Here is an 11,284-nt window from a genome sequence, read left to right as displayed (position 1 = left end):
CTGACATTTGGAGTATTACTTATCTCTGTCCTATGTATTAGACTAGCCTCTAAGTTGTATTCAGAGGTAAGTTGAATTAGTGTATTTCTTCTTGATATATCACTTTTATACTCTTATTATATTTAGGAGCTCTTGTACTGATACCACCATGTTTTGGGATTTGTCTATGTATTGATCTTTATTTCATATATCCCGCATTCTTTCCCTTATGTTATTGAGTAGTCTGTTTCTAACCGTTCCGAACTACAGGTTGGCTTGCCTACTAGTGGATTATGGTAGGTGCCATTATGACCTGAAAAGTTGGGTCGTGACAGTATAGTACAAACTCTGCTTCTATTTCAGTTACGTTCAAATTTCAAAATGTGGTGTGCGATTCTATGTGCACCTAGATTCTAAAATCAGTGGATAACTTCTTTGTGCAAATGACATGATCAAAAATTTGTGTAGATCCAAATTATTTATAGAGAAATAAGAATGAAGAGATCTCATATTCCTATTGGATGACTTATGCAGATGCCCGGGGGAAATATCCGCACTGTTCTAGCCATATTTGAATAGTACCGAGCAATAGACTCTTCAGCTCTGTCCGAACCATCCTGCATTAGATTTTTAATCAGCTTGTCTGTTGTTAACAGCTATCTGAGAGCAAGCGTAGCAGCTAAATTATCTCTTCTTGTGGAGCTAACTGCAACAGCAGCTATATTCCAACATAGCTTTTTCGTCTGTTATGTTAAAAGTGAATCCATGTTGTAAAATTTGTACTTCCGAAGCACTATAGAATTAACCGTAACAGTTCTATATATGTATCAATATCAAGAATCCAACATGATTAGTCCACATCATGAAACTGAAGATAAATTTAACAAAGGAAATAGGAGAAACTGAGGAAAATGAAAGTTTAAGATAACAAACCAGATAACATAGTTAGACAAACAAGAGGCAACACTTGCAAAAAAACACAGAGTAACAACTTGGAAACAAAGGCCAGATAGCATTTCCCTTCACATATGGAATTCTGGCGGACTGAAGCTGCATCGTTTCAATTCAGATTAAGACTAATACATTTTTCTTGAACCAATTTGTCTGAAATTTGATAAGGGGTATTCAGCATCGATGTATTAATAGACACAAGCCTTATTGTTGCACATGAGGCCAAATATTGTACATCAACACCTATTTAAACATCTTTATCATTAAATACTGCAGCCCTCAATTCCAAATGCTTATCGATGGAATAGAATTAACCTGGACTCATTCGATTCCTATCAATCGATGCATTAATTGGCACAACAGGATTTTAATAGCACTTACTGATGCACCTCCACTCCAAATGCCTAACGATGGCTGATTCCACCAGCCTACATGAAAATTCTAATTCCTTGCACACAAAGATCCCACTTCCGGCTGCATAGAAATTTCTGAATGACTTCAGTACTTGAAGAGTTTTCACATGTTTGTGATGATGTATTCTATTGAAAGATTTACAAGAACTTGAGCAAAACATAGATATAGGATAATTTCATATAGTAGAGAGGCTACCAATAGTAGACAACAGGCAACTCCATGTATGTTTCAAAGAGAAACTTACAGTTGAAATTGCCAGCGTTCTGTGGCAGCAAACTCTCAGAGCTATCCCACTATGTTAATTTACACACACAAAAGCTGGGTTGATTTTCCTAATTACCTTAAATCTTAGTGTGATGAAAGTTCACGAGCAGACAGTTCAGTTGAGATTAACAATAAGAGCAGAAACAAAAGAATAGAGAAGAACCTGTTCTGGTGGTGCTTAAGAGCTACTTGAATAACGGGATATTATTCTGGCCAAGGACCTGAAACTCGTTCCCTCCCATATCTTCAACGTATTGTTTTATCTTCTTAGCAGAATCTTCAAGTTGAGGGCTCTTTACAAGTTTAATAATTTTCAATGAACAAATATCGCCGAAACTAGGAGGAATCTCATCAAGCTTACGACATCCCCTCAGGTCTAATTTCTCAAGTACGGGAAAAGATTTCTCTCCAACCTCCCACTTAGCAGGACTCACTCCATCCAAATTCAAATATTTGAGATTCACAAAGGTGTCTTCCTCCCCCATGTTCCATTCCTCCCCCTGGATGATTGTTCTCGTAAGGAACAACTCTTCAAGGTTGGGAAATCTTGCTATTGTTGATAGTGAATCTGATGCCAAAGGAAAGTCAAACAATTACAATGTTTTCAAATTGTAAGGGAAGTGAAAATCCCACGACCAATTTGTAGTGTTTGAACTTTCAAAATCTACTCTGAGTTCTTCTAGTTCAGTTAGGAAATCCAATTTTGGGAACCATTATCGCTCTGTTGAATAATCCCATGATTCCTTGAGAACAAATGTAAACCTTTGAAGATTCGGGAAACATATGAAAATATCGTCTATTCCTTTTGCATAGGAAAGCACGGGGATCTCTAATACTCTCAAGTTCTCTAACTTTGAGTCCTTTGTTATCAGTATTGGTTCATCTGTATCCAAGTCAAAGAAACAACAAGCATCAATGGACAGCACTCTCAACTTTACAAGATCCCAAATACTCGGTAATAGTACCAAGGTTGATCCTTCGTTTATAACCACAAGGGTTTCTAGATTCCTGAGGTTTGAGAATGATGAAGGCAGATATTTAACTTCTGTCCCAATATTTAAGAACCTCAAATGATTCAACATGCATATTTCATTCAGCAAAGAATTCTTCACCATCATAAAAGAGGGACTCAGGTCCAACACTCTAAGAAGCCTCAAGTCTCTTAGGTGACATGCATCAGGAAGACGATCTTCTATCTTGTCTCCAGTTATCGCCGAAGAACAGAGGTGCTTACCAGAATGCCTTTTCTTTATTGAATTGAGAAGGACGAAATTGTTAGGCTTAAAGTGCTCCTTATCATAATTAATGATCACTATGCTTGCCATCAAATCTGAAGAAGAAGATGGATCACTTGAACTTATCTGGACAAACCACTTTTCCTCTCTTGCTTTTATCAAACAAAAGTCGTGCACAAGATCATGAAGTTGGCAACTCGAGTAATCACCTATCTCATTGAAAGCAATTACCAAGCTACTGGAAATTAATTTATCCAAATAAATTTCCATCTCTTCTTCCAAATTCTTCATCTCTGTTTGTTCAACAAGCCCTTCAGCACGCCAATACATTTTCAACATAACTCTATCCATTGCAGTGTCCTTTGGAAAAGATGCATGGTAGAGAATGCGTGGCTTCATGTGATGAGGTAAATGGTCATAACTTAATTCTATAACTTTCATCACATCCACTTCACTGCCAAAAATAAAAGAATTCAAATTATTTCGAACTTCAAGCCACACAGCCTTTTTCTTTTCCCAACCTGCAATGACTCCAGCAATCAGATCAGCCACCAACGGAAGCCCTTTACAATTTTGGGCTATTTCTTTTCCAACATCCAATAGTTCATCAGGGAAACTCTCTTTTCCAAATGCCCTTTTCTCTAATAACTCCCAACTTTCTTCTGGTCTTAGCAATCGAAGGTTAAGAGGATCAGTGTTTCCCTTTCCATGAAAAGCCACTTCCTTTTATCGAGTTGTCAAAATAATTCTACTTCCTTTCTCAGCTTCAGGGAAAGGTCTTGTTAGATCATCGCATGTAGTAGTATCCCACATGTCATCTAACACAATTAGATATCTCTTTCCATACAATTGTTTCCTCAGTTTTTCGGCAACATCAATATCCTCACTGGACTTCAAATCCGAGCCAGTAACTTGATTGAAAAGTTTCACCAGCCACTTCTTCTCGTCATATTCTTGGTCGACTGTGCACCATGTACGAATGTCGAAATGGCTACAAACTGATTCATCATTGTATACTTTGTATGCCAAAGTAGTTTTGCCCGAACCCGGCATACCAGTGATTGAGATGAAATCTAGATCTTTCGGTCCACTGTTGAGCTTACTAATTAACCAGTTTGTCTCCTCCTTAAAATCTACAATTGTTTTACTAGTTGTCAATGATTTTCTTTCAACTGGATTCTTAGGAGTGTTTACAACAATGAGGCTCTTGTTCTTTAGAATCTCCTCAGGTAAATTGGAGACTTCTTCTCTGATAAGCTTGATCTTTCTTATGGTAATGGGAAGTGAGAAAATAAGATGCAAGAGACCATTATCTCGAACAATAATTGAATCAATGACATCTTTTGCCTCATATGCCACATCTAAAAGACGTGCCCACAGATCTTTATACAATCTTTTCTCAACATTCACGAATAATGATCTTATGAATTCTAGGTCTTCTCTCACCAACTCAATTTCTTCCTTTATCAAAGAAATTGAATAAGCATCCGAATCTAGCAAATCAGTTAAGTGTCTGTGTAGCAGATGCATAAAGAGCGGTCCATCACTCATGGGGAAGCTCCATTGACATGGGTCCGGGGCTTTCAGATAAACATATTTGACATCTTCCTTGAGAAGTTCAATATTTTTCAGCAAGTATTGAGTTGCACGACTTGTTTCATCGGTACTCTCTTTATTCTTTGATTTTTCTTCTAAGTCGTGAACGAGAGTTGATACCTCCCTGATAAGTGCTCCAACACGTGACAAAAGATCAAACAATTTATCATGATGAATAAAGTCTTGGGCACATCCGTTAGAATAATTAATAGGAACTCTATCATGACATGAATGTTTCGAGCCCCTGAAGTGTTTGCGGTAATAACAGTTACCACGTGCTCTTGTAGATGAATAAGATATTCTCTCAGAACTTGCGGAGAGGTTTCAAGGAGTTGCTTAATAAAGCGTCCAACTTCTATTGATGGTGAAGCTTTCAAATTTGTATAACATATGTGCATCACCTCCAGTTCAATTGGAATAATCTTCAAGAGTAGATGTGCTAGCTTGAAGAGTCGATAGTCTCCATCAAGTTGATCATCCCAAAGGAAGAGTGCAACTCTCTCAGCCATGAGTTTAAACTGAGGTAAGACAAATTGAATAATTTCGTGCTCAACGAAACCATTCACTATCAACCCATCGAAATCTCTTACATTTCCACATACATTCTGAAGAATCTCATACTGAGTTTCTAATGGAAATATCTTTTCAGCACGATACTTGGACATATGATGGAGACTCAGGAGGAGGAAGTTCAACTGCTCGTCAGTCATGGTGGCACTTGATGTAGAATGATGACACGAACTGATACATTCATCGATATTATCCATGAGGCTAGGAAGGACATGATCCATGTTGTATTTACACCTGACGGTGTTGTCAACATCATCCAAAATTGGTCGAAGCAGATTATCGACCTCTTGTCGTTTTCCAGTCATTATATCTTCAAACTCTTTCAAATCAGAATAAGAAAGCTGGACGTACACACAAATAAATGCCCGCACCAATTTCAGCTTTTCAATTTGATCAGCTATATCGACTGCATTTTGACCTTTTTCATTCTTTAACCTCTCCATGAAATCCTCAACGTTGACAACGTCCCTGCGTAGAGCAGAAAATGACACCTGCCAAACGACCAAATATTATATCAAAATTTTCATAGCGAACATATATACCATGCAAAATTTACTCTATACAGGCAACCAACACGTTGCACATGTATTATATATATATATATGCTTTATCTGCTATGAAGATAATTCAAATAACACAAATCAAAATAATGGGAAAAGGTCTAAATATACTGCAAAACTTGTACCAAATATGCCCTCCCCTAAGAAAAAGGGCAATTTATAACCGTGGCGTAACACCAATGACTCCAATATGCTGTTTTTAACTAACGGAAGTGAGATAGTCGATGTTAAAAAAAAATTTCTACTTTTTTTTTAAAAACAAAATCCACATGGAAAAATGGTCAGAATTAACCCCCTCTACTTTCAAAACTTGTCTACTAAATAAGCATCCAGTACCTCCCCGAACTATGACCAAAATTGCTACAACACATCCCAACTTCACAGGGGTCCTATTCCACCTTTTGTGCTGACATGGCACTTTAATTACATAAAAGGGGTTCACGTCAAAGGTGGTGTTGGGTTCAAAATCGAGAGGGCGCCATGCGGAAGCTTAAAGTTTGCAAATAAAGACGACGATAATTCAGATGACCCAATATAAACTAAAAAATAATATTATTGATATAATTTGGCCAACTGACCTACACATGAAAACCAATATTAAAGAAAACATAAAACTATTGGTAGAAAATCTCCCCCTAAACAAGACTCGTAAATGACTACATTCTGGACTGTGCTATGGTATGAGAAGAGAGGTCTTCTACTTATAGATGTCCAAAACCTTTTTTCCAAGAAAGAGGTTGCCAAATATGGAAAAGTTTTATTTTTTTCTTTCAGAAAAAGTAAAAGTAATTATAGTATTACTTTTTTATTTCAAGAAAAGTAAAACTTAAACTTGTTAATAAAATTATCTAACAGGTGTCATGTTAGCTAATAAGATTGACAAAAGGTATCACATCAGCTAAATAGGTTGACAAAAATATGCTAAAATTTAGTTAGGGGGTAAAGTTGAAGTGTTCATTGCAAACTTGATTATAGTTTAGGGGTACTAGATGCTTTACTCTACATTTAATCTCCATTTTACAATCTGACCTTTCAGTAAATTGTATTTTCAGGATAATTAGTACATAGTTAAATGACTTAAATGGGACAAAAGTTTAATTTTGTGACTATACTGATACAACAAGTAAAGTTCAGTGATTTTAGTGATTCAAAATTAGTTTATATACGTAACTAATGAACAGATACATAAGTAAAGTTCAGTGATCATGACGTACCGCAAAATTGTTTGCTTTCCCTTTCTCTATTTCTCCTTGTTTTTCCATGACTGTAAGTGTCTTTCAAGTTTCACAAGCCAAACTCTCCGGATGTGATGTAAAAAAGAAAGAAGCATAAAATTAATTTCATAGACGTTTTTGCACATATAAATAGGTCAATTATTTATGTCGACTCGAATGAGTGAAATTACAGATGTGAGTACTATAATTAAACACACTATGTTTGAAGTTATTATTAGAGACTAACATTTTTAGTTGATGAAAATCTGAAATGGCTGCTCTTTGTTTTTGTGTATGACTTTATTAACTTGATAAGATTTGTGTGGAGAAGAAGATAAAGAGAGAAGTGTTAGGCCAAAAAAATATGTTTGAAGTAGTGAACAAATGCAGCATTGATTGTAAGACTATAATGTTCCCCTTTACAGCAAAGTATTAGTTTTGATAAAATTTCTGTGGAGGAGAAGATTCATAGAAAAGAGGGTGGGCCAATAATATGTTTGTTTGAACTGGTCAACATGTAGCATTGATTGTAACAAATGTAGATAGCTGAAAGGACTTTTACACTTGGCTATTTAAGTTATACATACATATAATGTTAGTTTTGAATTCAATTGTATTCTATTTATCTTTGAAGATTATTCAAATTTTGTCTTGTGAAGTGAAAAATGACAAGTAAAATAAATGGTGGGAGTACTAACTAAATAACACTAGAGAGTGTTGCTTGATCAGTAAACGGCATAATACATAAACATGAACTTTAATTAGTTGGCCTCAGATCACATTATGACCTCCAATTTTGGATGTGTATAAGTAGACACTTAAACTTCTATCAATTGTAACAAATAGACACATGTGTTAGCCAATTCTTGTCTTACATGGCGTCTTAGATATATTATGTCACATGGGACACACGTGTGTACTTGTTTAACTTTATAAAAGTTTGAGTGTCTACTTGTGCACACCCAAAATTGGAGGTCATAGATACAAGTTGAAGCCAAGTTATAGACTCTGAATTCCAAACATAGCCTCCATAGGATTTTCAATGAGTCATTAAACATCTCATCATTTCATGTCATACATTGCTCAAAGAGAAATAATCATCATAATCTTTATTGAAAATAATCAAGCTACTGAAATTGGTTGAGGATCATATTTTCATCATGCATAACCTTTAAAGTTGTAAATTTATGTTACCAAATTCAACATTTTCATAGGACATGTTCAGTCTCAAAAGTCACTAATATATAATACTTAGAAAACCCTCGCGATGCACGACACTTTTCATGCCCAAAATTCCCCCCAACGATCCTGAACTCATCCCAAACTGTTTTATACTTGAGCTAGTGGTCACGTAGGCTCGTTTCTATCTCTCTTTAGGTGCCCCAACACCCGGGGCGTTACATATATGTTCTCCATGTTTGTTAATGCTTGATATACAAAAATTTAGTTTAATTTGTTTGTTTCATTAGGTATTTTCTTATGCAAATTTAGGACCACAAGATTTAGAGGAAGATGAGATCTACTTGAATAATTATAGGAATTAAGAACAATATCTATGTGCAACTCATACTTTAGAAACTGCACAACACTTGTTCATTGACTCGCCATGGCTTCGAGAAGTTAGGGAGGCTCTTAAGACGTGGAGCGGGATTAAATTTACAGTCTGAGAATGTCCAGGTGGTAATGAGAAGCATTATTGTGTACTTAGCTTGCTCGGGGCCTGGCTTTCATAGACACCCTTCCTAGAAGGTGGTTTGTTGAAGCTAGGTGCCTTTAGTTTGTATTCGTTTTATTGTTATCAATGGTGATATTCACTGTTTTTACCAATAGAATAAAAAATATCTACCATCCTCAACCTATCTTTGCTACATACAGACCATTCATTATCATAATAAAACCATTGGAATACAGCCGACATGTGATATTCATTGTCAATTTGAGACTCTGATCAAACACATTGTAAATGATTTAATCCTCAGTTTCCAAAATTATTTTCTTGCTCGTCAGCTTGTTTCCATAGTAAATATTTTTGTTGGATTGTATTAGAGTTCACTGTTACGTTGATCTTACTGTTACATCACTGTTACATTGGTGTTACTGTTACCTCCGTTAATTGGTTAGTTAGTGAGTGTAGTTAGCTCACCGAGCTGTGAAGTTAGCTAATGAGCTGTCATTAGAATATTCTAGAATCGTTAGTTATTAGATATTTTGCATATCATTTCCAGCCTATATATAAGGCACAGTGTAAATGACTTTGAAGCAGATATAATACTCTTTTCTTCTTCCCTTCTTAGCTCCATTAATGGAGTCTTAGCAGTATTTTCACATGGTATCAAAGCACCGATACTGGGTGTTTCTTCTTCGAATCCGCAATTGAAATTGAGCATTACTCAGCTGGTTGATCATAGTAGAGTTGAGATCTCTTCTAGATCACCTAACTGCAGAGCCTTGTAGTGAGAAATGGCACCAAAAATTGATCAAAGCGATCCCCTGTTTATTGGTTCTTCAGATGTCACTGGAGCTGTGCTTATTCCTATCAAATTGACTGGATCTGAAAACTATGGCATATGGAGTAGGTCGATGAAGATTGCCTTGTTGGGAAAACGGAAGTATGGATTTGTTACAGGGACATGTACAAAGGAAACATACTGAGAAGAACTGCACGAGCAATGGGAGACGTGCAATGCTATTGTGCTCTCATGGCTTATGAATACTGTCAGTGAAGAACTTCTTAGTGGAATAGTGTACGCAACCAGTGCATATGCTGTGTGGACTGACCTGCAGGAGAGGTTCGACAAGGTAAATCGAATGTGAGTATATCAATTACATTGAGAAACTACCACATTATCACAAGGCACTGATTCTATCTCTCAGTATTTCACAAAATTGAAAACCTTATGGAATGAATATGATGCTGTTATACCTTCACCTAGCTGTAATTGCCCTAGATCAAAGGATTATATGGATCATTTATCAGAAATGAGGTTGATCCAGTTTCTCAGTGGTTTAAATAAATCCTATGACCAAGCTCGAAGGCAGATTTTGCTGAAAGGGACTGCTCCTACCATAAACCAAGCATATGCTATGCTTATAGAGGATGAGATTCAACACTCAACTTGTGTAGCTACTATGGTTGGGAAGCCAGATCAGATTGCCATGAATGTGAATAGGAACCAGGGAAAAGAATTCCATAGAGGAAAGAGGTGTGAATTCTACAATTTTACTGGTCACACTAAGGAAAATTGCTATAAACTGATTGGGTATCCAGTAGATTGGAAACAAAAGAAACAGGCTGGTCCTTTTAGAAACATACATAATCACATCACATCTGGTAGCGGTTCAGGGCATAGATATGGCAGTCATGGAGGAGGTAATTTTGCAGCAAACAACATTTCAAATGGATCATGTGATCACTCTTATGTAGCATCAACCAGCAAGACAGCTACAAATCATGAAGGCAATGACACTTTCTTTGCAAAGGGGCAGCCTTTTACTGAAGAAGAATATAAGCAGATCCTCACCCTACTGCATAAGGATGCCACAGATTCTAAGCAAGTCAATATGACAGGTACAAAAACTTGCTTGATGTCTCACACTAGTTTTGCACAGAACTGGATAGTAGATTCTAGTGCTTCTCACCATATAACCTCTAATAGATGCATGTTGAGAGGTGTTAAATGCCTAACAAAATAACAACAAGATCAAGTTCACCTTCCTACAGGAGATACGGTGGAGGTAACTCACATTGGTAAAGCAGATGTTTTTGGAAACCAAGCAGTGGAGAATATCCTATTAGTGCCAGATTTCAAGTTCAATCTATTGTCTGTGTCCAAACTCACAAGGGAATTATCTTGTTTTGTGTCTTTCTATCCTGTCTTCTGCATTTTCTAGGATCTCTTGAGTGGCAGGGTGAGAGGAATTGGTAAGGAGAATGGAGGATTGTACATATTCAGAAGTAAAACGGGATTTAAGCAAATGGAAGGTGCAAGATATCACTCACAAAGGACGATTGCAAATGTAACATAATCTGATGTCAAGCTTTGGCATTCCAGACTTGGACATCCTTCTTCTCAAGCTCTAGAGCATTTGAACCTGGTAGAATGCACTAATAACAGTGAGATACTTCATAATTGTCATGTTTGTCCATTAGCTAAGCAAGCTAGACTACCATTTCCTATTAGTACTTCTAGAGCATCTACATTGTTTGACATTGTTCACATGGATCTTTGGGGACCATATAAGGTTCCTACTATTGATAAGAAGAATTAATTCTTGACAATTGTGGATGATCATAGTAGATTTATTTGGATTTATCTGTTGCAATTGAAATCCGAGATCATTGTTGCCATTAAAAATTTCTTGTTGATGATCAAAACTCAATTTGAATCTCATGTTAAGATTGTGAGATTAGATAATGGTACTGAATTCTTTAATCAACAATGTACTGAGTTGTTTCATATACTCCATAACAGAATGGCATTGTGGAAAGAAAGCATAATAT

The 11,284-nt window shown here is 36.4% G+C and overlaps 1 protein-coding gene and 1 pseudogene across 1 annotated transcript; one reads left to right on the top strand and one right to left on the bottom strand.

The window, feature by feature from the left end:
- Positions 1-775: 775 nt before the first annotated feature.
- On the bottom strand, positions 776-7,222 carry LOC107873689 (annotated as a pseudogene).
- Positions 7,223-9,044: 1,822 nt separating this feature from the next.
- Positions 9,045-11,062, top strand: LOC107873690. The gene is made up of 2 exons (XM_016720616.2): positions 9,045-10,351; positions 10,505-11,062. Exons 1-2 carry the CDS (start codon positions 9,745-9,747, stop codon positions 10,672-10,674), a joined length of 777 nt encoding a protein of 258 aa, XP_016576102.2. The 5' UTR covers positions 9,045-9,744; the 3' UTR covers positions 10,675-11,062.
- Positions 11,063-11,284: the final 222 nt, after the last annotated feature.

The sequence above is a fragment of the Capsicum annuum genome, unplaced genomic scaffold, assembly GCF_002878395.1.
Source record: "Capsicum annuum cultivar UCD-10X-F1 unplaced genomic scaffold, UCD10Xv1.1 ctg2544, whole genome shotgun sequence".
NCBI lineage: Eukaryota > Viridiplantae > Streptophyta > Magnoliopsida > Solanales > Solanaceae > Capsicum > Capsicum annuum.
Note: the sequence above shows the minus strand (reverse complement) of the source record. Positions and strands in the feature narration are given on the sequence as shown.

What these genes read in the sequence shown, in the direction of transcription:
- LOC107873690 (XM_016720616.2), top strand. Translation starts at nt 9,745, where the DNA reads ATGGATCATTTATCAGAAATGAGGTTGATCCAGTTTCTCAGTGGTTTA. An exon ending in TAAGCAAGTCAATATGACAG is followed by an intron (nt 10,352 to 10,504) that starts GTACAAAAACTT and finishes ACCTTCCTACAG; the next exon opens with GAGATACGGTGGAGGTAACT.